The sequence below is a fragment of the Dreissena polymorpha genome, chromosome 6, assembly GCF_020536995.1.
Source record: "Dreissena polymorpha isolate Duluth1 chromosome 6, UMN_Dpol_1.0, whole genome shotgun sequence".
Taxonomy (NCBI): domain Eukaryota; kingdom Metazoa; phylum Mollusca; class Bivalvia; order Myida; family Dreissenidae; genus Dreissena; species Dreissena polymorpha.
In genome coordinates, this window is record NC_068360.1 from 52,728,838 (window position 1) to 52,750,677 (window position 21,840).

The window sequence follows — 21,840 nt, forward strand, 5'->3', positions numbered from 1 at the left end:
TGACAACAAATATGGCCAACATTGTACCTGACAGATTGGGTCGTTTAAAAAAAAAGCAATTTGCTATCTTGAAAGAGAAAGATTCATAAAAGTGTTATTGTTGTTCATAATATGATTATAGGTGCTACCTAATTTACAGGCAAAAGCTTTTTAAGTTTTTTTTGATAACCATGTATTTTTAATAAATATATTGACATGATTGTGTTCAAAATATTATAATTGTTGCAATAATTAAGTAACGCATAAAAAAAAATCAATCTTAAAACGAGTTACATGTTCCAAGCTTAAAGATCTAGCATCTTATATTTTTTATAAGACATACTATGGCGTACCATTTGGGTTGAAAGTCAAGAAGACCTACAAGGTCAAAAGAGAAATGTACGTCGAAGTACAATAATTGTACGTCGATATACAAATATAAATACACTTCGAAGTTTATATTTGTACGTCAAAGTACATTTGTACTTTGACATTCATGTTTGTACTTTGACATACACATTTTTTGAACAGCCAATCAAAAAACTTGTCTCTTGAGCAGCTTTTCCTTCAGATTTATTCAGAATAAATGTTTAAAAAAAAATTTTTTAATTGAGGACAAAATTAATAAAAATATCAGAATGGCAAAAAAAACCCATAGAAGTTTCAAGTATTTAATGCATTGAAATAGGGGGGGAGTATCACGACCGTCCAGCGCATTACTGTGTAGGAAATTCCCAACGTTTACCAAACAGTTACCAAACATTAACGGGATAAATAATGTATAATAACCTCCTTGTTGATCGTATTTTGTGATAACCATAACTTGCATAAGTCAGAGGTTAGTTCCTCTACCAGGTCAATAAATAGGCACAATATATATGAGTTAGCGGTCGATAGTCGCATAAATTGGTATAATTAATAATAATAATAATGTTTAATAAATACGTACAATATTTAATTTGGTATAAATAATAATAATAATAATGTTCAATGTCAAATATCTCTAAAAGCAACAGATGTAAGGTGTCTTCTGATTGGCTAACACTCAAGGGTCGGTGAATATTGTATGTCAAAGTACATTTCTCGTTCTACCTAGTAGGTCTTGTAGACTTTTGATGTCATGGTAAGTCATATAGACACTAAGTACTGGTCCTACCCAGGAAACACTTTTTGTTTCATCAAATGTCTCAATTCAACTTGACAGCTTGCTAAAGCAGCTGCATTTAACATACAATTCACTGATTTAACATAATTAAAATCACGTGATGTGTCAAATCAATTTTGATTGACAAATTTGACAGGATTTTTTTTAATCCAATAAGTTTTAGACTGTCAAATAACACACACTACGTATTGAAAGCCACACCTGGTGCTTTCGTCTGTATACCAAGGTCTTCATCAGAAGAATGATTTCTACTGTTGGGAAACGTTAACACCGCTAATTGTCTTCTTATTTATTATCAATGTATAATTATGTGTAACAGCATAGCAACATACTTGCTTTGCAATTAGAATATTTAATAAATACAGGTATCTTGCAGGTTTCTAATTTTCTTTCGCAAACTATTCTTGAATAGTTTAAATTTTGTCGCCACTAAAAAACTAGCCATTTTGTAGCAATTCTTAAATCACAGTCTAAACTGCATACACTTAGCTCTATAGTTACAATTTGAATGCAAATATTAAAATGCATCATGTTATATCATCCATATTTTTTTATTTAAACAATCAGATAACACATAACACAGTACATATATAAAAAGGTATGTGGTATTGTGTGGAGATACAAAACACTTCACATCATTTATTTGTACATAAATAGTTACAAAATAAGTAATACTAAAACACTGTCATCAACCTACAGTACAAGAATATTTACGTATATGAAATTACAAAGTGGTGTTATTATCCCCGCCAGAGGGGGGGATATTGTTTTGGCGTTGTCCGTCCGTCCGGCTGTCCTTCCGTCCGTCCGGCACTTTTGTGTCCGGAGCCATATATCTTGGAAGTGCTTTGGCGGATTTCATTGAAACTTGTTATGAGTATATATATGCATAAGAGGATGATGCACGCCAAATGGTATTGTACACCATCTGTTCAAAAAACAGAGTTATGGCCCTTTGTATCTTGAAAAAATGCTTTTTACTATAGGCTCTTTTGTGTCCGGAGCCATATCTTGGAAGTGCTTTGGCGGATTTCATTGAAACTTTGTATGAGTATATACCGGTATATGCATAAGAGGATGATGCAAGCCAAATGGCATTGTACACCATCTGTCAAAAACAGAGTTATGGCCCTTTGTATCTTGAAAAAATGCTTTTTACTATAGGCACTTTTATGTCTGGAGCCATATCTTGACGGTGCTTTGGCGGATTTCATTGAAACTTGGTATGAGTATATTTATGCAAAAGAGGATGATGCACGCCAAATGGCATTGTATACCATCTGTTCAAAACAGAGTTATGGCCCTTTGTATCTTGAAAAAAAGCTTTTTACTATAGGCACTTTTGTGTCCGGAGCCATATCTTGGAAGTGCTTTGGCGGATTTCATTGAAACTTGGTATGAGTATATATCCCCCGCCAGAGGCGGAGGGATATTGTTTTGGCGCTGTCCGTCCGGCTGTCCGTCCGTCACTTTTGTGTCCGGAGCCATATCTTGGAAGTGCTTTTGCGGATTTCATTGAAACTTGGTATAAGTATATATATGGATAATAGGATGATGCACGCCAAATGTCATTGTACACCATCTGATAATAACAGAGTTATGGCCTTTTGTATCTTTAAAAAAATGCTTTTTTTAGTGTCAAATATAACACTTTTGTGTCCAGAAGTATATAGGCGAGGGGTATCAATTCAACGAATTTGCTTGTTTTATTACCTTTTACAAAATCAACAATGCTGGTTTTGTACTAGCCATAAAACATACATGTAATTTAGCTCATCTATTTTTTTTTTAATTATGAGCTAGTGTTATCACCTGGGCGTCGGCGTTGGTGTCGGCGTCCAGTTAAGTTTTGAGTTTAGGTCCACTTTTCTCAGAAAGTATCAATGCTGTTGCATTCAAACTTAGTACACTTACTTACTATCATGAGGGGACTGGGCAGGCAAAGTAAGATAACTCTGGCGTGCATTTTGACAGAATGATGTGCCCTTTTTATACTTTAAAATTGAAAATTTTGGTTAAGTTTTGTGTTTAGGTCCATTTTATTCCTTAAGTATCAAAGCTATTGCTTTCATACTTGCAACACTTACTAAATATCATAAGGGGACTGTGCAGGCAAAGTTATGTAACTCTGAATGGCATTTTGACAGAATTATGTGCCCTTTTTATACTTAGAAAATTGAAAATTTGGTTAAGTTTTGTGTTTAGGCCCACTTTATTCCTACAGTATCAAAGCTATTGCTTTCATACTTGCAACACTTATTTACTATCATAAGGGGACTGTGCAGGCAAAGTTATGTAACTCTGACTGGCATTTGAACCGAATTATGGGCGCTTTATACTTAGAAAATTGAAAATTTGGTTAAGTTTTGTGTTTTGGTCCACTTTACCCCTAAAGTATCATAGATAATGCTTTCATACTTGCAACACTCGCAAACTATCATAAGGGTACAGTAAAAGGACAAGTTGCATAACTCTGGTTGTCATTTTTACAGAATTATGGCCCCTTTTTTGACTTAGTAACTTTGAATATATGGTTAAATTGTGTTTCGATCCACTTTACTTCTAAAGTATCAAGGCTATCATGAGGTTACTGTACCAGGCAAGTTGAATTTTACCTTGACCTTTGAATGACCTTGACTCTCAAGGTCAAATTATTAAATTTTGCTTAAATTAGATTTGATTGATACTTTGACAAAACTACTCTTACCTGACATACCACAATAGACTCCACCCAAACCATCCCCCGTGCCCTCCCCCCCTGAATTCCCCCCCCCCCCTATTTTTTTTTTATTTTTTTTAAGATCATCTCACAAATGTCCACCACACCCTCACACTATACCCCCCCCCCCACCCCCACCCCCATTTTTTTTTTGAAATGGTTAAAAAACACAAATATTTATTGTTTTATTTTTGAAATACCGTCCAACCATCGCACCCAAGAATCCCCTCCACCTCACCCCCCCATCCCCCCATTTTTTTTCCGCATTTCTGGAAGATAATGTAATAAATGTCCACACCCTTACACTATACCCCTCTTCACTCCACCCCTCCCTCCTTTGTGATTGAAATTGAGAGTCCCTTCATATTTAAAAAGAAAATAGATGAGCGGTCTGCACCCGCAAGGCGGTGCTCTTGTTTTATCATGGATAAACAAGTAACAACCAATATATTAATTACACAATAGAAAGGAAATCATATTAATTGCATTATGCATTTACTGAACAAGCTATTTGCTACTGTTTAGAATTACACTATCTAACTAAAAATGATCACAACAGGTACTTAGTGCTTTTACATACTTGAGGTTAATTTTGTATTATTAGTTTGACATTTATTGGCAGACACTAAATTGTCGATATACAGACTTAATTTGCATGGGAACTTTCATATTTTTTCAGCATAATGGCCTTCAAATTGTTAATTAAACAACCCTAGCTTTGACATTGTTTGCACATCAGCTCTTATTATACCATAGCTGATTTTTGTTTATAGATAGACAGATATAGACTGTTCAAAGTTCTATAAAAGTTCACACATGTTCCAACCAAGTAAACCAACAGAACCAATAAAGATCACCACAGATAATAACTGTGTGTATAGCTTGGAAATTTTGATAGTTCAGGAATCCATCCTTTGTTGATTTTTGTGATTCAAAACTGTCAGTTTTGCTGGATAGAATGGCTTGTGTGATGCCCAGCTCTTGCCTTGGCAGAACAGCTTCTAAAAACGGAAAACCAACAAATATCTTAAAATTTGATCAATAATGCAGACAATTTATAAATGTTTTTTGTTGATTTCGAATCTGAAAGATTTTTTACATAAGATTGTGGTACGAAAATCCAACGGTATCGGATTTTGTGGTTTTAGGCCTAAAACTTATTATAGTGATATGTAACCTTTCAGGATATCGGTAAAGTGCGAGCAGACGTGTAAATACGTTTAAAATTAAAGCTAAAAGACTAAAAAGTTAGATCGGAATATCTTTAAATTTTGTGAATATATGTGTTTCTGATGGATAACAACGACAACTTACCAGAATATTGCTCATGATCACACGTAAAACTTCTTTCTGAGAGCAAATGGAAAATGCGTCACGAATTCTGACAAATAAACAGTAGAGTGTTGTTATTGAAATACCGTGAGAATACTGGAAGAATAGAGATGCCAACTACATATGTATCATGCTTAAAACAAATGTTTTTTAACCAGGTTTTCCGAAGGAAAAAACTGGTTATTAGATTGGCGAATGCGGGCGGGCTGGCTGGCTGGCTGGCTGGGCTGGCTGGCGGGCTGGCGGAATAAGCTTGTCCGGGCCATAACTATGTCGTTCATTGTCAGATTTTAAAATCATTTGGCACATTTGTTCACCATCATTGGACGGTGTGTCACGCGAAATAATTACGTCGATATCTCCAAGGTCAAGGTCACACTTTGAGTTCAAAGGTCAAAAATGGCCATAAATGAGCTTGTCCGAGCCATAACTATGTCGTTCATCGTCAGATTTTAAAATCATTTGGCACATTTGTTCACCATCATTGGACGGTGTGTCGCGCGAAATAATTACGTCGATATCTCCAAGGTCAAGGTCACACTTTGAGTTCAAAGGTCAAAAATGGCCATAAATGAGCTTGTCCTGGCCATAACTATGTCATTCATTGTGAGATTTTAAAATCATTTGGCACATTTGTTCACCATCATGGGACGGTGTGTCCCACGAAAGAATCACGTCAATATCTCCAATGTCAAGGTCGCCACGACTAAAAATAGATTTAAAAAAAAAAAAAACTTACAAAGGGGGTTAATTTTTTTTGGTCATTTCAAAAGTTCAGTTTGAGTTTTCTCCCTTTATCAGATTTTTTTTTCACAATGAAAACCTGGTTTTGTGACAATTTTGTCCCTTGTTTAACAAGCGTTTGTGATTTGTCAGGATAATAATAACAATAAGATATTGAAAAGATCAAAGCAAATAAATTCGACAGTAATCTGAGATTCGGCAATATATTTAAGACGGGTTATGTTCACGAAAATTGTGTTTGGTAAAGACTGTCACTGTAGTGAACCAGTCTTCGGCTTATACACACTGAAGATGAGTATTCAGGGGAGATAATTGAGTAATGAGTAATGACTTAATTCTGGAACGGTTGCGAAGAAAAACAAATAATGCGAGAATATTTAGTGTGATTCGCTACACAATTATGGTGTCATTGATATAATTTTTCCTGAGGTATGTATTTACATGTGATTTAGCATATGTCAAAGTGTTTTTGATTTGTTCAAGGTCATAAATAGCATCGCGAAAATATATGTCGCGTGGCAAATTTTTTTGAGACCCATCCCTATGGGGTATTCTTATGTAATTTTATGTCTAAATTTCCATATGCTTCGCGGGCTTTTGCCCGTAATATTGTTGGTGAGTGGTAAAAGGGGATAAAGTGGATTTATGCTTGTGTAATGACTATAGCCATATGAACTGGTTTTCTTACGGCAAAACCCATCACGTAAAGAAGAGTCTTTAACTTTTCAAGAAAGGAATGCCTTGTTTTGCTATCAACACAAAGCTCGGAACAGGAAGGTACATGGATTATGCATTTTTTTTCAAGTAGATCTATAACAATTTCATTATTCATAATTGGAGTAAAGTAGATTGTGTAGGAAAAGTGCGCCCTGTCAGTGATTTTTACCACATAATCGGGCTAATATTTGCTTTCATTTTGAAAAAGAAAATATGCCATGTAAGGAAAAATGTGTGTTGTAAATGCATGGAAATGAAGGACAGCATATTTGAATTTTATGACAAAGTAATGATGTTTTCCTCAAACAAGCAACAAAAGTATATTATGTCCCAAATACTAAAATTACTAGTCTGAAAATTATATGCCAATGACTGCTACTTTTGTGATCTCCTTAATTATGTATTATGGTTATCCAAATTAAAATGCTGCATATTTATTATCTTTTCAGCAATGATCAACAAAATTGGTGGTCCAGGAAGGGTTAATTACTTTTTTGTCAGCACTGAATGTTCCAATGATCAGTTGAACTTAAAAGAAAATGGAAATACATACAGGTATGGCCATTCATCAAGTGTCAACCATCTCCTTAATAGCAGAAATACTTATAAGATGAAAATGAACGTAGGTATTTCACTGATTTATGTAATTGTTAATGTAGAACCAATGTTTTAAGTAATAAATGTAACGTTAAAAGTCGGTTTCATATCCAGTAGGGATAATACATGCCTTTGGTATTAACATTTGGATGAAGAATTTATATATGTGGTGTTTACACTTACTTATTAATCCAGTTTAAAAGGGCATATCATATAAAATTCTAGTAATGACATGCTATGTAGTGAATGTCTGAACAAATAAAAACAATGATGCATATAATAATTTATTATGTCACACGTCCCATGAAACACTAATGTCAGACAGGGCTTTCCTTAGACCTCAAATCTCAAGAGTCAATGACTCTTGGGACCAAATTTTCAAGAGTCAAAATCAAATTTGTATGAGTCATAATAATAAGGCAGGAGAGTCAATAGTCTTTTGTACTTAAAGCAAATTACTAAGATATAATATATACAAATCAACAAATAGCTAAACATGTATTTCTTATATTTCAGTCAATAAAAGACACAATGCAAACATACATTGTGACCAACATTGTGAGCATAGTGAAATCAATGCGAAAAAAACACTCACACTGTTAGTGACATAAAATATATATCAGGGTTGTCAATTGTCTCAAATTCGAAATCCGGAAAATAAGGCGGATATTCAGAAACCGTCGGATAAAGGGAATAGAGGGCAGAGCCCCTCGAGCCCTAGCTTGTTATTTTTAATTTTCTTTCTATGTGCAATTTCTTGTGAGTACAATGCGAAATTTTATCAATCAGACCATCTGTTCTATAAAAATGTTATAAAGAACGTTGGAAATAAATTAAAATCGACGAACCTTACCGTATCCGAAAACGACTGTCAAAAAACATGTCGAGATACGTCTTTTGCGAATGAAATAAAATATGTGTTTTGTTGGAAAGCCAGTAATAAGTAACCTAATAAATACGCAATCAATATATAATTCGGTTGACATATTGTTTTAAAGTATGATATTGCAGTGCTTTACTTTGCTAATAGATAATTTATAGATGGCGGACATTAGCAACGTTCGTAGAATGGTAGGCCTACGGTTTCCGGAAATAGCGAAGATGTTTCGTCAGTTAATGCTCATGTCAGTGCCAGCTGTTTACCATCAAAAAGCAGAAATCAATACCCCGGCCCTTAAACTAACTCATCGGATTTACATTCATTTCAAAATCGACCGCTCAAATCCAGATTTAAATGCTTTCATTTCTTCACCGAAGACGTGCGACAAACACGCCGTTTTTCTATGCCGTCTCAAATGGTCAAATATAACACCTATATTGTAATCAATTAGCACATGCAGCATCCAAATTTGTCACTTTGCCAAAAGGTCAGTTATAATGGTTTTATGGTTATCTTTAGCAACTCTGATGCAAACCGTGTAATGTGACGTTGTAGACAATACATGTGCCAGCATGACTTTCGCGCGTCTTTGAACAGGGCAAACATGAAATAAAACAGCGTTGGGTGTATTCAGCTTTGGATATACATTCTGACATATCTTGGAAGTATTCCTCAAAATATTGTGGATATGGATGTTATAATGATATATTGGATATTATTAAAACTGACGCAGGTGGCCATTCTGTTTTGGTGGGTTTAATTGCCGTTTCTGCAAACAGCTGATAACAAACGCTCAGATAAATAATGGAACGTTGATACACGCGTCATCGAACCAGCCGTGTTTTAATTGGTCATTACTAGATTTCTCAATGGGCCAAACTCCGCCTACTGAGCGGACTTGTGCTTCAATAATTGGAAACGGGCGATAACAGTTAGCGTCTACCAAAAGATACGCCGCCCCAAGCCAATTATCGATTAGTCTTAACAACTTTTGATCTCTTTGACGCAAGTCAGTACATTCCCCCGCGTCAAATGCGACGCATGACGTAATTTTCTCACGAGTCAAACTAGGGTCTTCTGTAATTTTCAAGCGTCAAAACCCGGGAGCTCGGGTCAAAGGAAAGCCCTGGTCAGTGCTTACTCCTATATAAGTGCTTGTGTATTTGACATCTGTATATGATTGTTTTGTTAAATAACATTAAGAAAATGTTGTCAATTTATAGAAACAACTTTAAGAAGGCTTATTGAAGTCAAATAAATAAGAAAAGACCAAATATTTTTATTTTAATAAATAAAAATGGTTTAAATTATTCATACACAATTTGCAATTATGCATAATTTTCTTTGACTGAAACTTACCGTATTGAAGTTCGTATGAACCTGCCTGAATATAACTACTAGGTAAATGCATGTATCAACTTCAAAGCAACAATGGTGTTATCTTTTCAGTGCTATGCTGATTACCTGTGCAGGAGGAAAATGAAACCAGACAGATTATGGACTCAAATTCAACCCAGAAACAAGCTAGTAACTTGCAGTCACTGAGTGTTCTTGTTTACATTCATGTGATCAATGCTGCAACAATATAAATATTATAGCTGGCTCTGGACTCAAACTTATGCATCTTAAAATGATCTTTGAACGTGATGGTCTCAAGAACATTTTCAAAATGAATGACTCTGACAGTCAGCCCAGGGTCACCAATGCCAAGCGTCTTTTGGAGACACTTATTCCAACCTGTCGAAGTTCTTCAAAAAACTAACATGACAATCATGTACCGGTATTTGTTTTGTTTGTCATAATAAGTTTAATGTTATCACTAGTATCACTACTTATTGATAAATTTATAAATCTATTTTCCTTTAAACCTGTATAATAAAATGATTCAATGTGCCTCGTTACTTAATTATTAATGTTCTTATTTCCGTGTAACATTTTCAAGTCTTATTTATAGAAGAATGCATTTCTCGTGCAATTTCAAACTAGGTTAGCAAATCTTACTGCACTGAGTAGGTTCCATGTCACAAATGATATATGAGATGTATGCATGTTAATATGTTTATGAGTTTATTATAGGCGTTTGCTTTTTTTTATATCTATTTATGATAATTTATGAACATTTAGCTCATCTTTATGCTCACCTATAAAAATCTCAAATTTAGTATGGCGTTTCTGGAAAATGGGGGTACCCTTGATTGTAAAGCAGGAACTTTTCGTTTTCACTGGTGACCCCCATTTTTTTCTTTATTTTTCATTCAAGCATACATTGTAGATGATTTCTATGTTGGAAGATTGTAATTTCCTTTTGCCATTTTTTTTACAATTTATTTTAAAAAAAGACTCGTGACTAGAGATTGCAATTTTTCTCGTTTTCCGAAGGATGATGACATCACTTGTTTGTTTATATTTTCTTTATTCCTTTTCTCACATGTTATATACTATCATATTTGTATATATTATGCATTTATCTATTAATACATACTAAAAAAGTGTTGTTTGTTCAATATTTGAATTAATGAGAGTTAATTTTGTAAATACATGGTTAAAAAAAAATGGAGAAAAAAAAATTGGGGGGTTCAAAACTGAAAATTTCAAAAAAAAAAATTATTGTACGGTGAATTGTATTTAAACTTTAATGATCAATGCAGAATACCACAACACTAAGAAATATGCGAAGAAAAAAGAGAAAATCAACATATCCCATTAGAGTGCTAATACCTTAGTATACACAGATGTCGTTCATAAACAATAAAGGAACTTCAAAAAACAAATTTACCTGAATGGCAGCCTACAGATGTTACCATTGGCATGCACCCTAAAAACACGGCAATGTTTAAACACACTATTCTTGTTGACATTTATATGTTAAAATTTAAAACAGTGTTTTTGTTCGACATATGTTCCCTATCGTTATTTACTGAGGCTACATCAAAATCACTGATGTGCAAAAGATTTGTGTACTGCTACCTAACCAATAGCCTCACTTTAAGTTTGCAACATTGCAATATCCAACGTGGTGGATAGTGCGAACGAAAGAATAAGGAAGTAAATACATAGCATTTATTTCTTGCTGAGTTTGTGCTTTAGACAGGTAAACGTTGGTAAGGTTTTGCAGTGTCTGTGTTCCTTAGCCCTTGCAGAGGTGATAAAACTTTGCACTTTAGGACAATAGACAGCGCATTGCAACTCTCAGCAACCCTTTGGGTTATAAAGCTGAGAGTTGAATTATTGCAACTTATCCTTAGACTCAGGGCCATACCTTAGATTTGTGTAAATTTGTTAGGGCGGGGGATACAAAAGCCTTAGTTATAGTACACGGGGTACTAAATAAGTGGCACAAACCAATCCGTTTATAAATCACTCCGCAAGTTATTTTTATGTTGCACTAGAAACTTTTGTTTTTAACGAACAATGTAATTGGCTATTGTTTCTCAATCATATTGTCAAAATCAGTGTTTGAGAATGTGTAATACCTTAACTGATAATAAGTCTGATTGGTTTACAAAATCGGAGTTTATGACACAAAATGAACATAATTGAAAGAATGAAAGACTCTTAAATTCTCTGTAATTACAAATCAGCGAAAATCTAATTGAAATTTTAATTGCTAGAAAAAAATCTGAAAGCAATTTTCAAAGCAGGTTTTCAATGGATATGGAAGATTGACTTGTGGTAAGATGAAATGTGAAGAATCCCCATGTTCTGTTTGAAAAATATTTAACTGCAGATTCGGCCGTTAGCAGATACTAGTCTCTGACGACACTTTTTGAACTTGCATTTAGCCCAGTTTTCATAGAACAAGGCTTATATATTTTCAGCTGCAGCTTGGCTGTCCTATTGGCGGGAGTGCGAGAGTCTGTGCTTATCATTTCCACAGACCCTGCCCACAATATTTCAGATGCATTCAATCAAAAGTTCTCGAAGGTCCCAACACCAGTGAAAGGGTTTGATAACCTTCATGCCATGGTAAGGATATTGTCAACAACTGCATATATTTTGAATTTACACATCAGTAATCCAATTGCGCATAATTTAGAAAAAATGAAATTGTGCGCTTACTAGTTTGAGAAATGCCAGCTATTCAGTTTATTAGATAATATTTGATGGCAGAAGGATTTTCCCAGTCTGTGTGTGTATGTAAGTGTTGGGATTTCAATTGAGCTGCACTTTGTGAAAATGGTGCTTAATGCATGTGCATTTAGTGTCATACTATTATTAGCCTTAGCAGACTTGACAGGGTAATCTGACATGACAATTAACACATTCCTTGAGCCTGGTTTTCCCAGCATGACAACACATTCCTTTAGCCTGGTTTTCCCAGCATGACAACACATTCCTTGAGCCTGGTTTTCCCAGCATGACAATTAACACATTCCTTGAGCCTGGTTTTCCCAGCACGACAACACATTCCTTGAGCCTGGTTTTCCCAGCATGATAATTAACACATTCCTGGAGCCTGGTTTTCCCAGCATGACAACACATTCCTTAAGCCTGGTTTTCCCAGCATGACAATAAACACATTCCTTGAGCCTGGTTTTCCCAGCAGGACAATTAACACATTCCTTGAGCCTGGTTTTCCCAGCATGACAATTAACACATTCCTTGAGCCTGGTTTTCCCAGCATGACAACACATTCCTTGAGCCTGGTTTTCCCAGCATGACAAGTAACACATTCCTTGAGCCTGGTTTTCCCAGCATGACAATTTACACATTCCTTGAGCCTGGTTTTCCCAGCATGACAATTAACACATTCCTTGAGCCTGGTTTTCCCAGCATGACAATTAACACATTCCTTGAGCCTGGTTTTCCCAGCATGACAATTAACACATTCCTTGAGCCTGGTTTTCCCAGCATGACAACACATTCCTTGAGCCTGGTTTTCCCAGCATGACAATTAACACATTCTTTGAGCCTGGTTTTCCCAGCATGACAATTAACACATTCCTTGAGCCTGGTTTTCCCAGCATGACAATTAACACATTCCTTGAGCCTGGTTTTCCCAGCATGACAATTAACACATTCCTTGAGCCTGGTTTTTCCAGAGCACTGCCAATATGATTTCCCTTGGGTACTTAAGAGGTTCTTGGGACCAGCAGTCTGAGAAAAGATTGTAGATGATGCTATGTAGTTGTTTGTGTCTGGCCAATATTTTCTTTACACATGATGCGATTTTGAAATAAAATGATCATTATATTGAGATAAAAATGTAAAAAAAAAAATTCATTTCACATGTTCATTAAACAAAATTAATTCCAGCGTCCAGTGACATATAGCATTGGACATCTATATAGGTTAGCCTCACTCGGAGAGTACAGGGCTATATGCATGTGCAAACTGCACAGGTTATTCTAAGACTACACTTTTCCCGCATGCATGAAGCTCAGTTTCCCCAAAACTAGGCTTATTTAATTATTTTTGTTTTTAGGAGATCGACCCCAATCTGGGAATATCTGAACTTCCAGATGAATATTTTGAACAAGGTAACAGCCCTGTATTATTTGTTGTCATTTTAAAGTTAACACATTTCTATAAAATATAAACAGTGTTAGCAAGTAATAGCTGTATTAGAAGCACATGAAGATTATTCAGCTATCTGCATTTGTATCAAACAAACATTGACCAGTATGTTTAATACCATGCAGGTGTTGTTGTTTTTTTAGATATTGAGGGGCATTAGAGAAATATCTAGAGCAAAACAGCAGGGGTTTGCATCATACTCCTTTTGTTTCCCCCATTCTGCCCCCAAAGACTCAAAAGCTTGAGGTCTTTTTAGCTCACCTGTCACGAAGTGACATGATGAGCTTATGTGAGCGTGTGATGTCCGGCGTCCATATGTGTGTGCGTGCGTCCGTCCATCAACAATTTGTTTGTGTAGACAGTAGAGGTCACAGTTTTCATCCAATCTTTATGAAACTTGGTCAGAATGTTTATCTTGATATGATATGGGTTGGGATTGTATTTGGGTCATCTGGGGTCAAAAACTAGGTCACTAGGTCAAAAGCTAGGTCACATTAAGGTCAAATAATAGAAAAACCTTGTGTAGACAATAGAGGTCGCAGTTTTCATCCAATTTTTATGAAATTTGGTCAGAATGTTTATCTTGATGAAATCTGGGTTTGGATTGTATTTGGATCATCTGGGGTCAAAAACTAGGTCACTAGGTCAAAAACTAGGTCAACTAATAGAAAAACCTTGTGTAGACAGTAGAGGTCACAGTTTTCATCCAATCTTTATGAAATTTAGGTCACAGTTTTCATCCAATCTTAATGAAATTTGGTCAGAATGTTTATCTTGATGAAATCTGTGTTTGTATTGTATTTTGGTCATCTGGGGTCAAAAACTAGGTCACTAGGTAAAAACTAAGTCAAATAGTAGAAAAACGTTGTGTAGACAGTAGAGGTCACAGTTTTCATCCAATCTTTATGAAATTTGGTCAGAATGTTTATCTTGATAAAATCAGGGTTGGGATTGTATTTGGGTCATCTGGGGTTAAAAACTAGGTCACTAGGTAAAAAACTAGGTCAAATAATAGAAAAACCTTGTGTAGACAATAGAGGTAGCAGTTTTCATCCAATCTTTATGAAATTTGGTCAGAATGTTTATCTTGATGAAATCTGGGTTGGGATTGTATTTGGGTCATCTGAGGTCAAAAACTAGGTTACTAGGTCAAATAATAGAAAAACCGTCAACATTTTGTGTAGACAGTAGAGGTCACAGTTTTCATCTAATCTTTATGAAATTTGATCTGAATGTTAATCTTGATGAAATCTGGGTTGGGATTGTATTTGGGTCATCTGGGGTCAAAAACTAGGTCACTGGGTCAAAAACTAGGTCACTAGGTCAAATAATAGAAAAAACTTGTATAGACAATAGAGGTCAAGTTTTCATCCAATCTTTATGAAATTTTGTCAGAATGTTTATCTTGATGAAATCTGGGTTGGGATTGTATTTGGTTAGTCAGGTGAGCGATTCAGAGTCATCATGGCCCTCTTGTTTAATGGATTTTTTCCTTGGATTTAGCAAATTGTTTTTGTTTCCACTTTCCAACCTACTCCTTTTAAGCTAATGCACCCTTTGTGGTTCTGGATTTTGCCCTTGAACAACCAACAGTGTCATGTTAATGTTAATATTCAATAAATTATCACTGCAGTCTCAATAAAATTTTACAAACTGTATGAGCACTTCAAAAATAACTGTATAGTTTTACATCATTTGTAGGATATACTCTTCAATATTTATTGTTAAATATGTAGTAAGTTGGAAAATGGGGCTTAATGCATGATCGTCAAGTGTCATCCCGGGCTCATCAGGGACAACTCTTTCTTCGTTTCGTTTTTTTTTCGTTTAAAGAAAATCTCTTCATAGCAAAAATCCAGTTATAGTGAAAGTGTCTTTGCTGATAAGCCTGTGCAGACTGCATAGGCTTATTTGTGACAACACTTGACGTACTTGTATTAAAGTCTGTTTTCCGAGATTGAAGCTCATGTATTTACCTTCAGATGTGATGTCCATGGGAAAGCAAGTTGCACAAGAGCTTCTTGGAGCATTCCCGGGAATTGATGAGGCAATGAGTTTTGCAGAGGTCATGAAGTAAGTGTAACGGAAATCATGCTTGATTATCTGGCAATCTTGGAAGCGCTAGTTGACTTATGGTGATGCCAAGTATTCTTGTACTACATATAGCAACCCTATAACAAGTTAACTCTTTCAGTGCTGTAACCAAATTTTGAAGGCCTTTGCAAACAGTTTGGATCCAGATGAGACGCCACAAAATGTGGCGTCTCATCAGGATCCAAACTGTTTGCTATTCTGATAGTATTCTTTGAAACAAATCAAAGAAAATGCTAATTTAAGAAATTCAGCAGACGAAATTTTAGCAGACGACAAATTTCCCAGCATGCAAAGGGTTAACACAGTAACCCTCTATATGCAAAAAAAATAGTTATCTGTTATAATGACATTATATTCAGAGGCAATATTTTATGAAATCACATGCCAGTTTGCAAATGGCAGACATTTTTACAATAAGCCATATTCTGAGAAAACTGGGCTTTGCATAACACTTTTATTGAGTTTCTGGTTTAAAGGAAGGCTCTTCTAAACCAAACACAGGCGAAATTTGTCCCTGATTAGCCTGTACAGACTTACAAGGTTTTACGTTCATTAAAAAGTTTAGGGGTCCCTAGGACTCTAGTTAATAATTTTCAGGGGTCCTGTCAATAAAAATGGGGGTCCCAATATAACTTAGTGATATATTAGTAGTATAGCACTCCTGTCATTCACGCGTGCATGGTCCTAGAATGCCCCTAGGTCACCTTGTTTTGACATTTTTGCAGACCAAAAAGGTAATATTTAAATGCATGCCATTTGAGTTACAAGCAGCAAATGTATGCTAAATATGCTGGCTGTGTCAAAGTCATTTAGTTTAAAGTATGTGTAGTAATTTATTATTTACGTAAATAATAGCTGAGATTTAACACACACCTATAAAATTAAAGATTGTATTTATTTTGATAGTTTAATCTTGCTTGCCAGATAATACGCTATCGTAACCTCAGTAAGCTTTTCTTTCAAAGCGACATAAATAGCTCACATTTACGCAATGTAATCTCAATTCGGGACTTTGCACCTAGCAACAGCAGGTGCGCGATAACACGATTGGTTGACAAATCAACAAGCGAGACAACTCGTACATCCTTCTAGAAAATTATGTACTGCAGTTGTCTTTCAGAGTTTCTTGTTGATATTACGAGAACCAATACGTTGAAATGATTGTGCGTCCCATGGGACGCAAATTAACAAATGTGACGGGTCCTGACTGGCATTTTATGCGTATTTGACGCAGAATATCGCGGCCCGTAAAACCCTGGACTTATCTATGACAACTCTTTAATGCGCACAAATCAAGCCTAGTTTTCTTAGATGGACGCTTTAAAGCTAAGTCTTTCTATCTCCATTGTCCAGGTTGGTAAAGACGATGACCTTGGTGGTTGTGTTTGACACAGCCCCTATCCGTCACACCCTTTGTCCTCACATGGGCACATTTTTATGCCCCCGGGTAGGGTGGCATATAGCAGTTGAACTGTCCGTCAGATTGTCAGTATGTCAAAATGTGTGTATGTAAGTCAGTCTGTCCGTCCGTCCGAAAACTTTAATGGCCATAACTTTTTCAATATTGAAGATAGCAACTTGATATTTGGCATGCATGTGCATCTCACGTCGCTGCACATTTTGAGTGGTGAAAGGTCAAGGTCATCCTTCAAGGTCAAATTTCTAATATATGGCGTCTGTCTGTCTGTCCAAAAACTTTAACATTGGCCATAACTTGTTCACTATTGAAGATAGCAACTTGATATTTGGCATGCATGTGTATCTCATGGAGCTGAACATTTTGAGTGGTGAAAGGTGAAGGTCAAGGTCATCCTTAAAGGTAAAATGTCAAATATATGGCGTCTGTCGGTCCGAAAACTTTAACATTGGCCATAACTTTTTCAATATTTAAGATAGCAACTTGGTATTTGGCATGCATGTGCATCTCACGGAGCTGCACATTTTCAGTGGTGAAAGGTGAAGGTGAAGGTCAATCTTCAAGGTCAAATGTCAAATATATGGCGTCTGTCCTTCCGAAAACTTTAACATTGGCTATAACTTTTTCAATATTAAAGATAGCAACTTTATATGGCATGCATGTGTATCTCATGAAGCTGCACATTTTGAGTGGTGGAAGTTAAAGGTCAAGGTCATCCTTTAAGGTCAAAGGTAAAAAAAAAATTAAACAATTCAAAGCGGTGTTCTCATGAAGCTGCACATTTTTAGTGGTGGAATTTCAAGGTCAAGGTCATACTTCAAGGTCAAATGTCAAAAAAAAAATTGTCCAAAGCGGCGCAATAGGGGGTATTGTGTTTCTGACGAACACATCTCTTGTTTACAATGAGCCTTGTTCTGAGAGACTGGGTTTGACGCATATGCTGAAAGTTTTATCATAGATAAGCCTGTGCGATCTGCACTGGCTAATAAGGGACTACACTTTCCACTTTAATTAAAAAATTTATTTATAGGAAGTCTATCCTGAACAAAAAAGCAGAGTAGGCAGACTGTTGCCCCTTATCTGGACGACACTAAATGCGCATGCATGAAGCCCGTTGTTCTCAGAATGAGGCTTAAAGGGCGAGGCTTTCTTTTTTCCAGATTGGTGAAGACAATGAACTTCTCTGTGGTCGTGTTTGACACGGCCCCAACCGGTCACACCCTGCGCCTCCTCTCCTTCCCCACAGTCGCAGAGAAGGGGCTGGGAAAACTCCTCAGACTCAAGAACCAAGTTGGACCTTTTATATCTCAGGTACGGGTTTCAAGTTTGGCCATTTATATCTCAGGTACGTGTTTAAAGTTGGGCCATTAATATCTCGGGTACAGGTTTCAAGTCTGGCCATTAATATCTCAGGTACAGGTTTCAAGGTGGGCCATTTATTTCTCAGGTACAGGTTTCAAGGTGGGCCATTTATATCTCAGGCACGGCTTTCAAGTCGAGCCATTTATATCTCTGGTTACGGTTTCAATTTGGACCATTTATATCTCAGGTATGGGTTTCAAGTCAGGCCATTTATATCTCAGGAACGGGTTTCAAGTCAGGCCATTTATATCTCAGGCACGGGTTTCAAGTCGGACCATTTATATCTCGGGTACAGGTTTCAAGTCAGGCCATTTATATATTTGGTGAGGGTTTAATAATAGTGCCGAATAAAGGAGAGCTGTATTATCAGAAAGTTAATGTCTGGGAAAATTCATCATATTACTATATTTGGCCCTATTTCAAATGAAGTCAACTACAAATGAAAACTTGATGTTAATTTGTATCAGCATTTCACTTTTATTATGCCCCCCTTCGAAGAAGAGGGGGTATATTGCTTTGCTCATGTCAGTCGGTCGGTCGGTAGGTCGGTAGGTTGGTCGGTAGGTCGGTCGGTCCGTCCACCAGGTGGTTGTCGTATGATAAGTCAAGAACGCATACGCCTAGGATCATGAAACTTCATAGGTAGATTGATCATGACTCACAGATGACCCCTATTGATTTTGAGGTCACTAGGTCAAAGGTCAAGGTCACGGTGACCCGAAATAGTAAAATGGTTTTCGGTTGATAACTCAAGAACGCATACGCCTAGGATCATGAAACTTCATGGGTAGATTGATCATGACTTGCAGATGACCCCAATTAATTTTGAGGTCACTAGTTCAAAGGTCAAGGTCACGGTGACCCGCAATAGTAAAATGGTTTCCGGATGATAACTCAAGAATGCATACGCCTAGGATCATGAAACTTCATGGGTAGATTGATCATGACTCGCAGATGACTCCTATTGATTTTGAGGTCACTAGGTCAAAGGTCAAGGTCACGGTGACCCGAAATAGTAAAATGGTTTCCGGATGATAACTCAAGAATGCATACGCCTAGGATCATGAAACTTCATGGGTAGATTGATCAAGACTCGCAGATGACCCCTATTGATTTTGAGGTCACTAGGTCAAAGGTCAAGGTCACGGTGACCCGAAATAGTAAAATGGTTTTCGGATGATAACTCAAGAACGCATATGCCTAGGATCATGAAACTTCATAGGTAGATTGATCATGACTCGCAGATGACCCCTATTGATTTTGAGGTCACAAGGTCAAAGGTCAAGGTCATGGTGACCCGAAATAGTAAAATGATTTTTGGATGATAACTCAAGAACGCTTTTGCCTAGGATCATGACACTTCATAGGTACATTGATCGTGACTCGCAGATGACCCCTATTGATTTTCAGGTCACTAGTTTATTCTGTTTTCACACTGTCCAGTAAAGAGACTTACAAATTGAATTTTTGACACATGTTAATTCATAATGATGTATAAGCCTTTGTTTCTGTGCCAGTAAATACTATGTTTATGGAAATGACGTGAGAATTCAACATTTAAAAAACCAATGTAATATGATATGTAATATTATATGGCAATAGGACAGTTGTGATTTGCTGGGTCAATTCTATTTAGCTTGACCATCCAAGCGGTTGATAGCTTTGACAAACTGGTGGTCTGAAACATTGAGAAAATGTCACGATTCACTGACAATAAATCAAACATGTAATTCTTGCTACGCAACTTGCATTTAATTTTGTCAATTCAAATTATACATAAAAATATAATTAATTTTTAATCTGCTTGTTAATTGAAAAACAGCAACACAGTTTGTATGTATAAAACAATGTTAATACATAAATAGGATCAAGCATATTAAAATATCAACTTAGATTTAGTTTCCTTTACTGTACAGGATTTGTAAAGTTAGGTTAATATTTGTGTATTGAACAAAAATAACAACAGTGTAAAGAAAAGTTAATTTGGGGATGTTCTATCCAAACCCTGAGAGTTCAGATTTCCTCAAATGCCAAGTAAAGATTGTAAATTTCAACCCACTCGTCTGGTTAGTTTTCAGAGGCACATATAATTAACTTTTAGGCTTAGTGTCTCATTTGTACATGCATTACTGTATTAACTCCAAATCAACTAGTACAAGTGGTAGGCCAGTATTACATGGACTGGTGTTCACTGTTTACACAGTTTCACAATCCCATCTGATACTGGTCAGTTTCTTGGCAAGTGGCCAAAGTTGGGAGTGGAATTAATGGTCTATTACATAACTGACTTCTGTGTGTGGTAAACACATGATACTGGTCATGTGGTCAAGTTGCACTTATATACATTTGCCCAATACACAACACTAGCCTTGGCTATTTTTAATCAGATTACATTGCTATCTATGGTGGTCATTGACTAGGGGAGTTAACTGCTATAAATAACATGTTTCATTACCATTAATAAATAAAACATAACAAATTGTGTGCACGTTTCACATATTGTCAAATAAGTCAAAATGTGTGAAAGGAATCCAAAAAATCAAAGACTCAATCATATAATGGATATAATTGTTTAGTATAGGTCCTGATTGGTTTTTGCACTATTAATTGGATACATTTCACAGGTCATTGACATACAGTGACAAAAAACATATTCACACAATGGCTGTCACTACAACGGAGAGCCCATATGGGGGGCATGCATGTTTTACAAACAGCCCTTGTTTCCATAATATTATGTCTGTACTTTTGTACCTGCGTCCCAAATATTTTATTTAGAAATCCTCTATTTAAAAATGGTCGCATCTCGCTCAAATTTTCTCAGATGAATAAACTCAATGCAGACATGATTAAAAAAACAGGAATTTGGGCTGCAATGATTTTTTGTGAGAATTATGTTACTTTTTCTGTTTTTCAAACATATAATGAATAGTTGCCTCAAGACTGTGTTCTTAACTGCTCTATTATTACATGGTAGATCTTGCTCAATCTTTCACAGTTTAATGACCTTTATGTACAAATGATCTTGAGGAAAGAAATGTTGGCTGCTATGATATTTGGCAGAATTTCGGTCATCTGCCTGCTTTTGTATTTTTAAGTGCTTTTTAATTTGTGGGTGAATCTTTCTCAAACTTTCAGAGTTTGATGACCTTTTATTGAGGATGATGGTGAAGGAAGGAAGTTTACCTGTGAAAAGTTTTGATAGAATTGTGGCCAGTTATCTGCTTTTCCATTATGGAATATAATATAGTCCAAATATTTTGGGTTTTCAACTCCTATTGAACTCTTTTGTGGATCTTACTTGACAGTGGAATGAC

The 21,840-nt window shown here is 36.0% G+C and overlaps 2 protein-coding genes across 9 annotated transcripts in view; both read left to right on the top strand.

The window, feature by feature from the left end:
- The window catches only part of LOC127833413 (thimet oligopeptidase-like), a 388,329-nt gene that overhangs the window by 295,140 nt on the left and 71,349 nt on the right, over positions 1-21,840 (top strand). The gene's annotated exons all lie outside the window — the stretch shown is intronic.
- The window catches only part of LOC127833422 (ATPase ASNA1 homolog), a 33,391-nt gene that overhangs the window by 573 nt on the left and 10,978 nt on the right, over positions 1-21,840 (top strand). For all 6 annotated transcript variants that reach the window (XR_008027407.1, XR_008027405.1, XR_008027408.1 and 3 more), the window contains exons 2-5: positions 11,952-12,099; positions 13,559-13,613; positions 15,633-15,723; positions 18,322-18,472. Coding sequence is in view for 1 of the 6 variants with exons in the window: in XM_052358656.1 (XP_052214616.1) it covers positions 11,952-12,099; positions 13,559-13,613; positions 15,633-15,723; positions 18,322-18,472 (445 nt within the window). In the remaining 5 variants the exon portion in view is untranslated. The remainder of the gene's footprint in view (positions 1-11,951; positions 12,100-13,558; positions 13,614-15,632; positions 15,724-18,321; positions 18,473-21,840) is intronic.